The sequence below is a fragment of the Mauremys reevesii genome, linkage group 20 (genome assembly GCF_016161935.1).
Source record: "Mauremys reevesii isolate NIE-2019 linkage group 20, ASM1616193v1, whole genome shotgun sequence".
Lineage (NCBI taxonomy): Eukaryota > Metazoa > Chordata > Testudines > Geoemydidae > Mauremys > Mauremys reevesii.
The window spans coordinates 7,374,987-7,392,171 of NC_052642.1; the positions used below are offsets into that span (position 1 = coordinate 7,374,987).

The 17,185-nt window shown below is 46.2% G+C and overlaps 1 protein-coding gene and 1 long non-coding RNA gene across 3 annotated transcripts in view; one reads left to right on the forward strand and one right to left on the reverse strand.

Moving 5' to 3' along the window:
* Positions 1–17,185, forward strand: part of LOC120387392 — a 96,654-nt gene that overhangs the window by 61,048 nt on the left and 18,421 nt on the right. Inside the window, exon 1 of one of the 2 annotated variants that reach the window (XR_005590147.1) lies at positions 322–406. The exons of the other annotated variant lie outside the window; for it this stretch is intronic. This is a non-coding gene — a long non-coding RNA (uncharacterized LOC120387392). Of the gene's footprint in view, positions 1–321; positions 407–17,185 lie in introns of those variants that run through there. 2 annotated transcript variants of the gene reach the window in all.
* On the reverse strand, positions 224–16,111 carry LOC120387391 (3 beta-hydroxysteroid dehydrogenase type 7-like). The gene is made up of 6 exons (XM_039508087.1): positions 15,930–16,111; positions 11,585–11,740; positions 7,691–7,799; positions 3,750–3,849; positions 1,932–2,094; positions 224–673 (listed from the first exon to the last, which is right to left on the reverse strand). The coding sequence occupies exons 1-6, from the start codon at positions 16,075–16,077 to the stop codon at positions 234–236; spliced, it is 1,116 nt and encodes a 371-aa protein (XP_039364021.1). The 5' UTR covers positions 16,078–16,111; the 3' UTR covers positions 224–233.

The window sequence follows — 17,185 nt, forward strand, 5'->3', positions numbered from 1 at the left end:
CGTGGCCTCCCATATGTCTGCTGCTGTCACATGGAAAATGCATATTAAGTTTATGGCTCCCGGGGAGTGGAGAAGTGATACATAATAGTAGCTGGAAGTTATTGCTCTGGGTTAGTCTAGGTATAATGAGTTGATGGTCTCTGCCTGGTTCCTAGTGGGAAAGTTATGCACATGACCAAATTCAGATGGAATTCACTCAACCGGATAAACTCTCTTTGTGTTAAAAGTGCCATCTAGGTCTCCTTCCTGTGGGGCTGATGGGATCTCGAGTTCTTTGTAGCTGCCTTTAACCACTCTGTTGTTCGACGTTTACTCTCTCCCCAGCTGTAGAGGGGAGTGTACCCGAAATGCCTGAAGGCTTTGTCTGTCTCATAGAAGAAGGTGGTGGTTACTGTGTTCAGCAGAGGTAAGTTTAGGAAGGGCTGTGGTTTCCAAAACGGGTACAAAAGGATCCTGATTATCCTATAAAAGTATATTTGTAACCATAGCTTCCAGTAAGGTATGCGTGAGCCCAGCCTTATTGAGGGGTCCATCCCTGACAACAGCTGATATCTCACTAGGAAGCCTTTCCTTGTTGGGGTGTCATCGTAGGAATAATACACCTGCCCAGCAAGTACGTCTGGTTTCAGCTGCAGGTTCCGGGCTGCAAGCACATGCATCCATGCAACATTCCCTGGAGAAGGGAGAGTAGGAATGGAGGAGGAGCCAGCTTGGTCCATGTATTACAAGAGCTTTCTACGCTAGATTGAATGCATGCCCCACATCTGCATGTTTCATAGGTAGAGCATCTTTTTCCATCTTGTGTCACCTTTGTCTCCCAACCTTATTCTGGAGGGACCCAAAATATCCAAGGTCCATTCAATCTCTAGTTCCCCTTTTGAGATGGCCCAGAAGTGTCCATTGTGACTTTGGTTCATGGGAAATGAAGGGGCAATATTTCATAGTCAGAGACAGATTGGACTCAATGGTTTTATTCCTGGCTCTGCTGCATGTCTTTGGATGAGTTACTTAACCTATTTGGTCTGACTCTCCTCTAACAGTGTTTCAAACCCCTATAATTCCATCCTTATGCGGGGGAGGGGGAATTCCTATAGGTATGTAAGAGGGTTCCATAGAGATTACTCTATTCTTAAATCTGGAAGACTTACTGGATAATTCTATCCCTGCTACTGTACGGTTCATCATACCGATAAAAGGATCTCTTCTGTATTAAATTCTATAGGTTTTTGTACAGAATCATCTTAAATTTCCATAGAATCCTCTTGCTTTAATCCCTATTAAATTCAGTCGCTCTCTTCTTTCCTCAAGGAATATTTTCTAAACTTTACAAATGGAACTGGTTGGGCTCTTTCTGCCTTCATGTCCCCACCCCACCCCCAATCTAACAGCAGGGTTTAAAAAGAAGAGGCGGGACTTTTCAAGCAAAATAAAAATTTTCATTTGGTTTGAAATATTTTGTTTCTAGGAGATGAAAAAATTTGTTTTGAAAACCAGTACGTTTTCAAATTCTGGGGGGTTTGCTTTTTTCCCTTCCTGGAATATTCCCCACCTCCCCTCCCCCTCCCATTCCTGGAAGAAAAAATAGATTTCTGCCACCTTCCCCCCATACACACACCTTTTTTTTTTCTATTGCAAGTTTTATCCATGTTCTAAAGGATTTTTCATTTTGTTTAAAAAAGAGTAAAATCCCATACAAAAAATTAGAACAAAATCTTGTTTTTTAATTTTTTCCCCTGAAAACCCTTAATTTTTTTTTCCAGCCGGCCCTATTTAGAGTTTATAAAATTATTTCTGTGTTCATTCTTTACACTCCTTGCTCACTGTCGGAACATTATCCAGGGTGTATTATAGTCTCCTGGCCAAAAAGCAGACTGACCCTTTAAAAAATAATCTGGTAAAAACATGTAAAGGAATCAAAGCAACATACTCACCTACGTACGTCCAATTACGTTCTGTGTCTTCGGGTTCCAGGTAGTTCAGCACACCCCCTTTGGCTTTGGCTGAGAGATGCAAGTTCTTTAGAACCAGATACTTCTCCCCGTAAACTGTATTTGGACAGATGATGCATGTTGCAAGTTTGCCGCCATTGCTTAGCTGTAAAATCAAAACCGAATGTTTGACAGACAAGGTGGGTGAGGTAATATCTTTTATTGGACCAACTTCTGTTGGTGAGAGAGACAAGCTGTCATGCTTACACAGGGTTGTTCTTCAGGTCACTCAGAATGTTAGCAGGCTATGGATTCAAGGATGAGATCTTCCATAGTATTTTTGTGTTTTGTTAAATAAGAAGCATGTCATGTGGAAATAAAGAGACTACTAAACTGCTTAGGCACTTTTGAAAAAACACTGTGAAGTCCCGTTTTCAGAAATGATTTAGCACTTGGGGCCAGATTTTCAAAGATATGTAGGTGCCTAAGGTTGCATCCTAGTGGGATTTTCAAAAGTGCCAAGGTACCTGACTCCCATTGAAATGCCCAAGTCTCTTTGAAAGTCAATTGGACTTAGGAACCCAAGTGCCTAAGGAATGTCTACACAGCACACTAAGCCCAGTTCTAGGGCACTCGGGCTTGTGGACTCAGTGTTTTCAAGCCTGTGCTTGAGCTTCCACAATGCATTGTAAACCTGGATTTACAGTTGCCGCACCTGGGCCTCTCAGCCATTCTATGCATCCATACTGCACTGGGAAGACCTTCTGACTTGGGTCTGTGACTTGAGCTGCATCCAGACTGCAAAATGACAGGGCTTGGACCCCAGTCACAGTGGGACTCTGGCTCTGACCCAACTCTCCTAGTGGAGTCTGAGAACCTGGGCCCTGAGTACTTGCTGACCCGAGTGAGACTGATTTGTGTGGACAGAAGAGGGACTTGAGCTTGAACCTGAGTCAGAGCTCAGGTGTACCATGCAGTGTGGACATCCCTTTTGAAATTGGGACTTAGACTCCTATTTCACTTAGGCACTTTGGAATATCCACTTACATGGGATATTAAGGTAAATGTGGTCTCTTGGGCCCCGATTCAGCAAAGCACTTAAGCCCATGCTTAAGAATAAGTAATATTCCTATGAGGCATCTCCATTACTGGAGGTTTGCAAACCTGGTAGCCCATTCTATACACTCCTCTGCTTATTTCTTTGTGAATAAATAGTCCTGCTGATCCATCCAGGGTACCAAGATCCAAGATCTTTTTCTCTCGTGTTCTTCTGCCATCAACTTTCCCTTCCAGTGCCCATAAACATACCCACTAAACCTCTTAAAATGTACCTTATAAATCAAATCTTTCTTTTCATACGATCTTTAACTAGCATTTTCTGAGTTTCAATTCTCTCTAATACTCATTCACTGGTTACGTGGTCTATCCATGATATTTTCAGAATTCTTCTAACACACCATAATTCGAAGGATTGTAGTTTCTTTATAATTGATTGCTTGAATATCCATGTTTCACAGCCATAATTTAACACAGACCAAGTGTAAGTTTTTAAGAGTCATAAGTGGCATTCACTACAATGGAATTTAAGCATGTTGTTAAAGCGCTTTGCCAAATCCGTGCCTTGGAGCATTACGGTCTGCTTTATGATGCTGTGGGAACACCCAGCATAAATCAATTTAAGGCTTTTTTGTGTGAAATCAAAACTGCAGCTGTTTGTAGTTGATCAGCTTTGAGTGGCGGGATTGTATTAAGAGAATCATGGGCTCTCGCCTTCTGTAAATCCTATGTTATGGTACAGAGGCTGCTGTCTGACTTTTGTACCTCTTTTCCATTGGCTTCAAGTACCAATTTTTCTGCCATGGCCTTAGTCTTCCCGTAAGGCAGTTCCACTTCCCCACTGTACTTGGTGTCTTCTGTTCCTCTGAGATAAATGAAAAGAAGCAGTAAGTGATCAGGGTACTACAAGAGACTGCCACAAAGCTGCTAGGCAACATCTCACCTTTGCCTACGAATTACATGTCTTGGGAGTCCGGGGGAATGAGGCTCTGATACTTACTGGGGGAGTCTGAGGTCTCAGCAGCCCGGAGTATGAACAAAATGTACTCACTGGGCTGTATTATTTCTGGTTTGTTCTCGTTTTTGTTTAGGTGAGGTTTGCCTATATCTAATTAACCTGTGTAACTCTCTGCCACGTGACATACAACGACTGAAGCAAATAATATTTCAAAAGAAGTAGGCACCTCTGAAAACAATAGACTCGGCTTTTCTAGCAACCCACAAATGGCTGAATGTGGCCCAGGAAGATAAAGGGTAAAAAGAATAAAAACACTCACAGCTAAAAGAGAGAGACAGGCCCATTACCTGGCATAAATTAGAAGGAGCAGTTGCTGTTTAATTTTCCAATACTATTAACAATAAGGCACTTGCAAGCATAGTAGACACTTAAAAGGGCTGCATACAGTATTAGGTGATCGCATGGAAGTGTTAATACCAGCCGGTTTATATTATATATTTTGACTTGCCATGCCATGGGCAAATCCTGTTCTTAGGAGGCAAGCAAAGAAGTTCCAGTTGTCTGGCTATCGCAAGGCCCTTTTCTGTAGTTGCAGGCCCAGATGGATGCAGTGTAGGGAGCTCTTTGCTGCTGTTCTAAAAGGAGCAGCCCATGCCCCAGTCTAGCTGTGGATCTTAACTTACTCCTGAGTGAAGGAGGGGGAGGCCCACAGCATGGGGGGGATGGAAGAGCTATAGAATAATCAGCAACACAGACGCCTGCAATAATCCAGCTACAGGAAAGGAGGACAGAGCAAGCATAACAGAGGGTTGCCTCTTGACAGGACCCTGGAATTTTGTCCACAATTACCTGGCTTGGTTAGTGAATAAACCATAGATGCTAACAATGTGGGTTCTAGCTCAGTGTGGAATCTGGAAGGAATTTCAGCACAGGGAGAGATCTTGAGAGATGGGGGAGCAGGGAAAAATCTGCTTTCCTCTGGAGCACTAAGCAGGGATCATCCATTAGGATCAAGTGTATATGGACACACACTGTACTTCCTGTAATTCCCAGGAAGCTAGGCTTTGGTTCTTCCGATCTTCCTACCTGCTGTGTGTCTGTGTCCCCTTTAGCAGTGTGCAAATGCTGCAAAAAATGTCAGTGTAACTTCCTGCACGTTTTTAATGACTTCCCTTTTGTGTTTTCCTCTCTGGGTGAAAGTCACCCCTTCCCTCTCCTGCCAGCAGAAGACCCATGCTTGGCTTCAGGGGACTTTGAGTCCTCTAAAGGCCTTAAGTCTTGCACTGCCCTTGTGCACAGGAGTGAATTCCACCCTCCATGGATAGTCTAGCGGACAAGTTTGCTGGCATGAACATTCTCTGAGCCAGTGGAGGTTAAGCAGATATTGAAGTTCACGGGTAGGGTGACCAGATAGCAAATGTAAAAAGTCGGGACAGGAGGTGGTGGTGGTGGGGGGGCGGTAATAGGAGCCTATATAAGAAAAGGCCCCAAATATTGAGACTGTCCCTATAAAATCGGGACATCTGGTCACCCTATTCATGGGTGGCAGCCACCATTTTGCCCACAACAGCGGGGATTGAATTAGGGATGCCCAGAACAAAAAGCATGAGCTGCTAGAGGACATTAGCCTAATAATGAGTGAAGTGTCACCACATCCCTCTGTGGTACAGTATTATTGTCCCCCATTCACAGATGGGAAAAGTGAGGCCAAGAGGTTAAGTATTTGCCATAAGTTTTCTCACTAAATCTCTGGCCATAGGAAGGATGATCTGATTAAGGCATTGGATTGGGCCTCAGGAGATCTGGGTTCAGTTTGTGGCTTTGCCACAGATGCCCTGTGTGACCTGCGGCAAGTTACTTGATCCTTTTTGTGCCTCAGATCTCCACCTGTAAAATGGAGTAGTAATACTTCCTCTCTCCCACCCTTTGACTAGCACAATGGGCCCCCGATTTCAACAGGGACCGCTAGACGCTGCAGTAATACAAATGAATAGTAAGAGTCAGGAATTAAAAGCTGAACTCTCCTTCTGCTCTGCCCTGTGCTTTTATTACAAGGCCGTTCTCCCCACTCCCTGTGGATGACGCATAGGACAAACTAGAGAACACACGGAACAAAAGATTTGTGGGGCATGGTTCGTTCCACCCTTAGGAGCCTCTGGAGGCTCAAGACAATTAGGAGATTTATCTAGAAGTTCTAGCTTTAATTACTTTCTTTCTGTATCTTCAGATCTTTTTCTCTTTAAACGAAACTGCTCCACCAAGGGTAACTAATGTGCATGTGATTCTTGGACTGTAGTGCGCTGTTGGGAGTTCTCATCCTCCCCCTTTAAAGCTTGCCCGTAACAAAGAGCTCAGCGTAATGCTCTTGCTTTTCAAAATGATCACAGATAACTGAACACTAATGAGACTGGAGCGGCATTGTCAGAAGGTATCTCGGCGGCAGCTCTCTCAGAGGGATTGAGACTGACAGAGGCATTTTCTATTATTGTCGGATGCTGAGGTGTTAGCATTATCCCAGCACCCATCATCCTGTCCCGAGACTAATCAGGCTTTGTCTGTGTCAGTTCACCAGGATGTAAAAGTGAGTTGAATATAATTACACAGTGAATGATGGGGAGAGGAGGGCAGAGGAGAGGAAAGAAGAGCTGGTGCAGGAGCTGCGAGAGAGAAGCACAGAGCAGGGGGAATCTGCATCGCATGTATTTTCAGTGTGGTGACCATGGCCATATTGTGCAGTTTGCCAGTCCTCCCAGCTGGGCTCCATTAAGAGGCAACTGGTGCATGTTTCAGCTCATGGGCCTCGTTCTTGTCTCGCTTTCCACCACCTTGCTTCCATTGACTTACTCTGGATTTCAGCCAGATACAGGGGAATCGGGTCTGTGTTTTCAAAAGGATTTCCTGTTTGCCCCTACCCACCTGGCGCATAAGCCAGCAGGTATGAAGTTAAATGAATTAGGGTCTCTGGCTGCTGGGATCTTTTTTTCACCCTGTTTTGGGTTGTGTGTTTGGTCTGTGCTTATTTTGAGGCAAATAATGTTTCAAGCACTCAGGAGACCAGACTAGATGGACTGTTGCTCTGTTCCATTTGGGGCATAGTTACATGCCACTAGGCCACCCCCCTTAGAGGAGATTTGGGGTAACATTTGCAAAAGCGCTTAAGTCCTACTGAAAGTCAATGAATGGGACTTGAGCTCCTAAGTCACTTGGGCACTTTTGAAACTTGTTAGCCCGTGTCATTGAAAGTCAGTGGAACTTAGGAACCTACGTGCCGGTCACTGCTGAAAATGGGGCGTAGGCTCTTAAGTAACTTCGGCACATTTGAACATTTTACCCTTTGGTCCTGATCCAAAACGACTGCTGATTTCAATGGAAGCAGAATCAAGCCCTTAGCACCTGCTCAGGATGGTCGGGGATCTAGGGAATGGGGCCTTGAGGCCAGGGGTAGGTGGCCAATGGGAAGGGCTGATAATCTGACTGATACATAGGTCATATGCAGCTGGGTCATATGCCACTTGGTAAACTTTTTATCCTGGAGTTTTATCCACTAGTGTTCACATTTAGGCCACGTTTGAGGCTGTAATTGCTCAAGGAGAATGGTAGCAGGGAAACACAAAAGGGAATCACAGTGGAGGGAAAAACGCCTTTCCCTCATCTCCAAGCAAAAACCCCCAAGCTGGCTTCAGCTCCAAAGCTGCTCTTTCAGTCATCGGACAAACCAGACCGATGCAACGGATCCGCTTGGGCTCACCTCAGCATGGGTTCTTGTCGAGTGTTGGGTCCCACGGCAGCCATGGAGCTTGTATAGACAACATATGGGACGCTCAGGGTGCAGCAGGCCTTCAGCACATTTTCAGTACCTGAGGAGCATGTCAGGAATGAAAAATGTTTAATAACCTTCGTTGGTTTGGTTCCTGATTGTATTTGCAAAAAGAGATTTGCAGAGTCAAGGTTCGGATTTGAACTAAGACTGTTTTCCCGCAGGTGGATTTCATTGCAAAGCCACAGCAAGGTCTGGGTTCACCACATTCAGATGTTTAGACAAGATTGCTCAGTCTCAGCAGCTCACTAGATATGGGACTGGTGGCCACCCTTGAAAATTTAATGTGACTTGACTCGCATGGCTACTATTCAGAAGCTCAAAATTTACCATCAAACAGCAGCCTCGGGTGGTTTGCAGATATCTAGACAGAGCAAAAAACCTTCTCATTAGACACTGTGTGTTTCAAATTTTGTGTCCACCACCTTAGTAGTTTGCAAGCCAAAATTGAATACGAACTATGGTTGACTTTGTGTACACTGGCAGTGCAGGTAAAAAAAATACCCAGGTGGTTAGGATTGCCACCTGTTCAGGTTTTCCCAAGATCATCATTTTTTTGAAGTAGCTGTCCCAGGAAATCTGTAAGGATTCTCAGTACTCCCTGCCAGCTGTCATGTTTGATGGATTTAGGATCATTCTGGATCTCCTGGGGGCAGTTTTATAGCTCAGAGGTGGCAATTCCACACATGGTTCTAGCCCTGAGGCAAAGAGTCCTGAGCTATTTGCATTTGAAAAAACCCACAACAGTAATATTTTATACCAATGGTCCAAGCACAAGGCCAAATTTTGCCACCTTATCTCACACTGAGCATTGCCCTACTCCAGGGGTAACCCTACACAATGGAGTTAAGGGGCTATGCAGCATGAGCAAGGATGGTCAGATCTGGCCTTGTAGTCAGCTTGTAGTGATTCGCACCAGGCCTGGAGTCTGCTTTCAGAAAGGGTGAACAGAGAGAAAAAGGTCTTTATCAGCCCCTGGGAACAGCAATTGGTTTTCATTTGTCACAAAATCAACAACAAAGGGCCAAAACCATAATTAAAATGGGGATTGTTCCATTTCTGTTGACTCCCACGGAGTCTGTGACAGGCACTGCTTACAATCTTCCTGGGACAGATAGTGGGTTAAATTAAGCCACTATTGTGGCAGGCCTGGTTGTGGACAGTACCTATATCAGCTCTGACAAAATTTTGAAGATGTGGCATTTGTTATGATTCTGTGGCACTTCTGGATAGGATAGTTGCCTTCACTGTGCTGATCTTCAGTTTGGGCTCTTCTAGGAAAATGTGTATGGCTATACCAGAACTGGGGGGACTTCCTACTGAAGTCAACGGAAGCTGAAGGAATTCAGCATCTCATAAGTCTGGGTCCCTAAAATATCTGTAATATCCGTCCCTTGATATTCAGCTTCTGCTCTTGAATTTGTAGATTCTGCTTGGATGCACGTTGCATTTAATTTTTATATATGTTTGTTTGCTTGCTTACTTGGGATGGGCATTCTTTGGCTTCAGATAGTATTCATCTAACTAGAGCCTGATTTTTCAGAGGTGCTGAGCAGCTACCCTATGAAAATGAGGAACATTTTAAAGGTCAAAAATTGAATTCCCCAAAAAGCAGAGGGAGTCACAATCACAAGTCACTTCTGAAAATGTTGGCCCAGACCTAGTTCTTTGGGCTAGTTTCAGAGGCTCTCTCTGTTCAACTGGAAAACCTCCAAGTTCACAGAGATCTGTAAGTCCCTTTCTAATAAACTGCTGATTTCAAACAGACAATGAAGAGAGGATCTCACAAAGCCATTAGAAAACAGAGCCCTGAGGGGTCTCTCTGAACATTACCTGCACTCACAAAATACAGCCACTTTTTTTTTTTTTTTTTTTTTTTAAGCATCAGTCTTGAAAACAACAAAAATAGAGAAATGGATGTTGGCCTTCAATGCATCAGTAAATCGCAGGTGCCTTAAGCATTAACCAAGTAGGAAGAAAAATATAAAGATCATCATTGCAGTTAACTATTATATCAGCTAGTGGCCTGATGTGCATTAGAAATTCTTGCTGTAATGGGGATTTCATTTTTTTTTTATAACTGTGCTCATTCACTGGATTTATGAACCAGTTTTATTTAAGCAGATTTGTAACTAAGATGGAAAGGAAATCTGTCTAGGTAGTGACAGGGAGAAAACACTGAGGACAACCTCGCATGTATGTAAGGCCTTGCCTACATACACACAGTGGTACGGCTTTAACTAGATTGGTATAATTAAAGGGGTACCAGTGTGGACGCACTTATACTGGCATAAATGTACTTATATCAGTATAGCTTTCTTTTTTTTCCCCTCATCCATTCCAAGGCCAGACGGGGCCATTGTGATCCTTGTGTATGACACAGGCCAAAGAACTGCCCGAAAATAATTCCTACCTAGAACAGATCTGTTAGACAAACATCCAGTCTTGATTTAAAAATGGTCAGTGATGAATCCTCCAGGACAGTTTGTTCCAATGGTTAATTACTCACGGTTTGGAAACAAGGTATAATTTTTTAAAATCTGAATTTGTCCAGCTTCAATTTCCAGCCATTGGATTTTATTATACCTTTCTCTGCTAGATTGAGGAGTCCATTATTCAATACATATATTCCCAGGGGCGGCTCCAGGCACCAGCGCAGCAAGCGCGTGCCTGGGGCAGCAAGCTGTGGGGCCAGGCTGCTGGTCACTGTGAGGGTGGCAGCCAGGCAGCCTTCGGCGGCGTTTCTGCGGGAGGTCTGCCGGTCCCGCGGCTTTGGCGGTAATTCTGCGGCGGATACGCCAAAGGCGCGGGACTGGCAGATCACTCGCAGAACCGATGCCGAATCCGCGTGACCAGTGGACCGCCCGCAGGCGTGCCGCCGAAGGCGGCCTGACTGCCATGCTTGGGTCGGCAAAAAACATAGAGACACCCCTGTATATTCCAGAGGTAGGTACTTACAGACTGTGTTCAAGTCACCCCTTAACCTTCTCTTTGTTGAACTAAATAGATTGAGCTCTTTGAGTCTATCTCTCTCAGGCAGGTTTTCTAATCCTTTAATCGTTCTCTTGGCTGTTCTCTGAACCCTCTCCCATTTATCAACGTCATCCTTGAATTGTGGAAAGCAGAACTGGACACAGTATTCCAGCAGTGGGTTGCACAGTGCCAAATACAGAGGCAAAATAACTTCTCTACTCCTCCTCGAGAGTCCCCTGGTCATGCATCCAAGGATTGCATTAGCTTTATTCCCTTGTCTTCTTAATTCTGGTAATTGTAAGCTACTTGGAGCAGGGACCATCTTTTTGTTCTGTGTTTGTACAGGACCTAGCACTATATTGTCTTGGTCCATGAGTGGGCTTCTAGATGCTATTGCAGTATAACTAATAAATCATAATGCATAAGAGTATAATTACATCTGCACCTGAGGTTTATACCCCTATAACTATATTGATAAAACAAATCACTCCCCTAACCAACATAATTATCCCAGTGCAAAATCTGTGTGTAGCTTAGGTCTTATTTGCCAGGACTGTATTTTGCTCTCTCTCTCCATGTAACTTGGCATTGCACATATAAAAGCTTTGTAGAACTGGCAGCAAATGTCATTGCCTGGTCTCAACTAGGGTCAGGGGGCCAAGAGAGAAACTTTCTTGCTAATGAAGAAAAGGTCACTTTTCTAATCCACCATCTGAGTGGTGCTTCTGGACTACAGGAAGTAGAAAAGCACTACATCAAAGTGGATACGTGTCATGTTCTCTTACACAACTCCACACACAGATGAGGTGTGACTATTAGTCTGTACTTAATTCCTTGCTTTAAAGCACTTACCAGCAACATTGACAGCTTTCATTTCCCGAAAGGGTACAGTATCTGTGTAGTCCACAATAGCAGCTGTGTGAATAACCACATGGACTCCCCGCATGGCAGAGAGGAGCAGTGCGTAGTCTCGGATGTCTCCTTTCATCACTATCACACAAGTGGTAGCTGGAAAAAAATGTTTAATGCAGAAATAAAAACCTCTTCCTGCAGAAGGAGAATCCTGCACATAAAACCCTGTTCTGCATGGGACAAATTCAAACCCAGTGCAATTTGCTACTGTAACCCACACATCTCCTGGGTGTGGTGTTCTGTCCCATCTAGTGGCACCGAGACCACTTAGAGAGAGATTAATGAGTCTGCTCTACAGCCTTAGCTAACGGCCATGTGGCTTTTAGCTCATGCAGTGGAGGCTCATTCATTTAGCTTCAGAGGTCCCAGGTTCAATCCCGCCTACCAACAACCAGGGTCTGTCAGTATTACGCTACCACTCCACTGAATCCATTGCATTAAGGCAGAATATGGCCCTGTATCTTTTACACCCAGAGACCTGGGTCCTCAGCTGGTGTACGTCCTTCACTCCAATGGAACTATGCTGGCTGACGTGCTGTGGATTGGGGCAAGGGTCTGTCATTATAAATGCCTAGCACTCATATGCAGTATAGTACTGAGCAAACCTGAACTAATTAATTGAAGCCAACAGGGCCACAGAGATGCAAGTGAGCTGAGAATTGGCCCAGTTGCTGGTGATGAGGGAGCAGAACTTCACTACAGAAGCCCTTTAGAATTTAGCAGGGATGAAACCGCGAGAATACAGTAGAAATTAAACAGGGTTCTTTGCAAATTCCTTTAAAACACACACAATAAAATAGAGAACTATAGGTTGGTTTAAAAATGGCTAGGGAAGTTCTCCTTGCCTATTACATTCCATAAGGTTTTTTTTCCGCAAGGCCGGGGCCTGCTTCTGGGCTCTCCCTTCTCGTTGGCCCAGCTACGCTCTACCTCCCTACTTCTGCAGCTATTACTAGTTATTTCCCAGGGCCGCCCGGGGGGGGGCAAGAGGGGCAATTTGCCCCGGGTCCCGCCGGGGCCCCCACGAGAGTTTTTTGGGGCCCCTGGAGCGGGGTCCTTCACTCGCTCTGGGGGGCCCGGAAAACTCCTGTGGGGCCCGGGCCCCCGGAGCTTCTCCCGGTCTTTGCCGGCGGGGGGTCCTTCCGCTCCGGAGCGGAAGGACTCCCCGCCGGCGAATTACCGCCGAAGTGGGACCCGCCACCGAAATGCAGCCAGGTCTTCGGCGGTAATTCGACGGCGGGGGGCCCTTCCGTTCCGGGACCCGCCGCCGAAGTGCCTCGAAGACCTGCGGCAGGGGCCCCCCGCCGCTGAATTACCGCCGAAGACCCGGCTGCGCTTCGGCGGCGGGTCCCGGAACGGAAGGGGCCCCCCGCCGCCGAAGACCCCAGGCCCCTGGAATCCTCTGGGCGGCCCTGTTATTTCCTTACTTCACCAGGGTGTTGTGGTGGATTTAGCCCATTCTCCTGCGGTGTAGTTCAGAATACCTGGCTAGAGGTTGGCTCACTGTATTTCCTGGACTTTCTCTAACGTGAGTGAAAGGTGATACAGGTCAGTTTGTCATGGAACCGTGCTGTCTCCTTAGCTCGGGGATATGGGGCTTAGAGGGCACGACCGTCCTGTCTCCCAAGAGTGTGGAATGGCTGCCTCTACAGAATGATGGCCAAGACAGCAGCTTTTCTGGCCCTTACAGTTGGTGGGCGAGTGCCTCTACTCCTATCTGGATTAGGCCTGGCCTCTGGGCAGCGGTTCAGGGCCTGCAGTTACAGGCTACTCCTATGGACTGTACTCCTACACCACCATAAATGTCCCTTCAGTAAAACTCAGCCTGGAGTAGACCAGCGTGAAGGACACAGGTCTTCTACATCCGCCGTTCCCAAGATGTAGTCTGTGGATTGCTGGTGCTCCCCATGGCACTTGCTACAGGCCCCTAGAAAGGTGGCACACCACTAGTTTCAAGCAGTTAACTTGCACTAAAGGAAGCTAGGAAAACATTGAATCCTCCCCTCATTTTTCTCAGTTAGCAATTGCAGCCCACTGGTGAGGGTGTGTCTAGGGCAGAGGGGACGTGTCAGATGCACTCACCAGTGGGTTACATGCTGTATTTGCCACAAAGATGTTAGGAGATTAGGAGGGTAGGTGGACCACATGGTTGGGAGACCCTGAGATGTTCCCTCTATTAAGACATGGCTCACCCTATGGAAGAGTTTAGGAACTGCCGACCTCCATGGTTTTGATCCAATTCCAAAGCTTTATGGCATCCCACTGACTCAGCTGTGACCTACTTAATCAAAATGAATATTTCAGCAATCAAGCAAGGGACAGGAAAGCCAATCTCCCTGCAAATGCAGCAACCAAAGAGTTTGAGGATCAAACAGGGCAGGAGAGACACAGAAATGTCCAGGTGGCTAGTGTCTCTTACCACCTCACTGGCTCCCTGGAGTGAGATCAAATCTCATACGTTGCACCAATGGAGGGACCTTTTTTTCTCTCTATTTAACACAGCCTGAGGAGTGAGGTCTTTAAAGCCTGCAGAGCTCCCCTGTATTCTTTCACTCTCGTCACTGCAAACATGTACGTACGTGTGTGTGTTTGCATTGGCAAGTGCTGCAGGGGAACTAAGCTGATTGTGACACTAATGCCCCACTCCTTAGAGGTCCAGAACACCCACAACTCCAGTGACTCAACCAGAATTGTAGGTGCTCACCCCTGTCAGGATCAGGCCCCAAGTAAGGCCAGTCTAAAAGGCTGGGGCAAGGAATCAGCTGTGCTAGAAAGCCTGGGCTCTTGGGATTTATTTTTCTCAGTGCCCCAGAATGACTTCTAACCCTGTTACGTCTCTCTGGTCTATTTTGGTCAGATCTGTCACGCAGCGTAGGAATCCCCTGAACCAGGACTCAGTGCCTGGAAGGGATCTCTGACACCGTCAGCAACTTTGGTTACCATACTAGTGACAGCTGAAAATCTGGTCTGAAACAAAAGGAGTCAAATTCAGACCAAGATGCAACTCCTTGGATTCCTGTTGTCTAATGGCCTTAGGCCAGGCCTACAGTCTAGCCGCTGCAGCAGCACAGCTATGATGCATAGTTACGCTGTTGTAATCCCATAGTGCACAGCACCGGAAGGGATTTTTCTTTTGCTGTAGGAACTCTACTTCCCTGAATGATGGTAGCTAGGTCCATGGAAGCATTCTTCCATCGACCTACCTGCATCTACACCCAGAGTTAGATCGGCAGATGATTTTTCCCACCTCCTGAGCACCGCAGCTATGTCAACCTAAATATTAAGTGTAGACAGGCCATCAACTCCTACTTCCATGGGGATTTGCACTGTAGTCCCAGTAACCCTGCTTCACGGCAGTCATGTCAGCCAGCAGATGCCCATGTGCTACTAACAAACTCATACTCCAGCACCCATAAGCCATGCATGGGAGTCCTTCCTTTGGGTACCCCCTGGAATGTCCTCTTGTTCTGAGCATTCATTCTGTCAACCAGATGAAACAACAAGATGACTCTCCTCCCTCCCCAAAAAAGCGAGTGGAGCTCAGAAACTCCCAGGGTTACGCCCAATACAGACTGATACAGCGCACTGGTTGCTGGGCATATTGTTCTGCATGGATGTATGTTTATGACTCCAGTAAAAGGTGGTGTTTTTCCAATGCGTCATATGGTAATAAACTCTGGTTAAAGAGAAAAGGCAGCTATGCAACAATGCTCGGGGTGGATTAGTTTAATTATACACCTGTTCACTAAAAGACATCTCTAGTTCCTCGGGCAAAGCTCAGGACCCTGATAGAAGGTTCCTTCCAATTATTTCGTTCTGCATACCAGAAACTGAGCTCTCATCTGTAGTCCTGTCCATTTTTTGTACTTGGGATAGAAGCTTGTTTGGGATGGAGCTGTTTGACAGGCTGGATTTATCTCGCCGTGGTGCGTTCCAGCTGGTAACCAGTTCGCTGTGTCCTCCAGCTGGTGGCTGGGCTCAGGGAGTGCACATCTTACTTATCATCATAACTGACGCTTGTTCCAGGATTCCCCTGGTCCCCTGGCAGCATGTCTAGTAGATAAGTCAATACAGGTCCTCTCTGTGTATAGTTTCAGTCCCATGCTAGCCTTTTCTTAGCGGGAAGTTACTATATGTAGTCTAGTCCGTTCAGGTTCTTACACCATGCCTGTCACTATGGTATGGTATGTTATGCTGGAGATAGCTTGGTGGTGGGCACAGTCTAAGTGGAACAACTGCTTTCTTGAAAGGGAGAGGCTATTGCTCATACGTGATATTTCCTTACCTGTGGCAAACTTCTTCACTTCCTCGCCTGCCACTGAGTCAAAGACCCGGACTTCACTGACATAGTCCTGCTTGCACAGCAGCTCCACAATGTGCTCCCCAATGAAACCACATCCTCCTGTCACCAGGTATACCAGTGCTTCACCCATCTTGGAGAGAGGAGTGGTTGTGGTAGAGAGGTGCTTCCAGGATCTTCTCAAACACTGACTGGGCTCTCCATCTTAGCAAATTTGTTTAGAGAACAAGTCTAAGGTTTAATCATTATCTAGAGTCAAGCTGAACATTAACCTCAAAGTTGTGTGCAGATGAAAATTTGAACCCCAGCACAGAGTCACTGAACCCCGCCCCCCTCAAATGCTGCAATATTATGTCCAGTCAAGCACTGGGCCATAGGGCTCAGCCTGTTCCTCTCACGGGGATACCCCAAGATGTGCTCCTGTGCTGTCTCCCCACTTTGTGTTGGAAGGGGACAGGTTTTCTGCACACAGAACGATCTTAAATTCTAAACACTTTCACAGGCTTTTCCATTGGAGGCAGATCTGCCCTGGGGGCCTGATTCTGAGTCACTCTGAACTAGAGCCACAAAGGGAATTAAACATGTAACTGTCACATTAGTCACCTAAATCCAAAATTTTAGATCCTCAACTTCCCCTGCCTCCCCTCCCCCAGCTGCCCGTAGGTGCCTAAATTTCTGCTGGCAAAGTCTCCATGGCGCCTAAATTTCTGCCACACTGGACATGTGAGACGCCCCAGTGGGATCCTTAAACGAGGCATTCCCTTGCCTATCTGGCCTGCTCATAGAACACCTACTGGATCAGGCCTAGCACAAAATGGAGATGGTGGTGGTGCCAGTGGACCCCTGTATCACTCTTATCCCAGCAGCTACAGCACTTACCCAGGATGCAGGAGACCCTCTACCTGATGGTAGATTCTAGGCATTGCAATGCTCAAGTCCCTCTTGTGAGTATCACCCTTAGTCTTTCTCTTCCCCATCTGTAACAAAAGGATGGAGCTCGGCTGTTCTCAGTGGTGGCAGATGACAGAACAAGGCGCAATGGTCTCAAGTTGCAGTGGGGGAGGTTTAGGTTGGATATTAGGAAACACTATTTCACTAGGAGGGTGGTGAAGCACTGGAATGGGTTCCCTAGGGAGGTGGTGGAATCTCCTTCCTTAGAGATTTTTAAGGTCAGGCTTGACAAAGCCCTGGCTGGGATGATTTAGTTGGGGATTGGTCCTGCTTTGAGCAGGGGGTTGGAC

What these genes read in the sequence shown, in the direction of transcription:
- LOC120387391 (XM_039508087.1), bottom strand. Translation starts at nt 16,077, where the DNA reads ATGGGTGAAGCACTGGTATACCTGGTGACAGGAGGATGTGGTTTCATT. An exon ending in AGTGAAGAAGTTTGCCACAG is followed by an intron (nt 11,741 to 15,929) that starts GTAAGGAAATAT and finishes ATTTTTTTCCAG; the next exon opens with CTACCACTTGTGTGATAGTG. An exon ending in CGACAAGAACCCATGCTGAG is followed by an intron (nt 3,850 to 7,690) that starts GTGAGCCCAAGC and finishes CATTTATCTCAG; the next exon opens with AGGAACAGAAGACACCAAGT.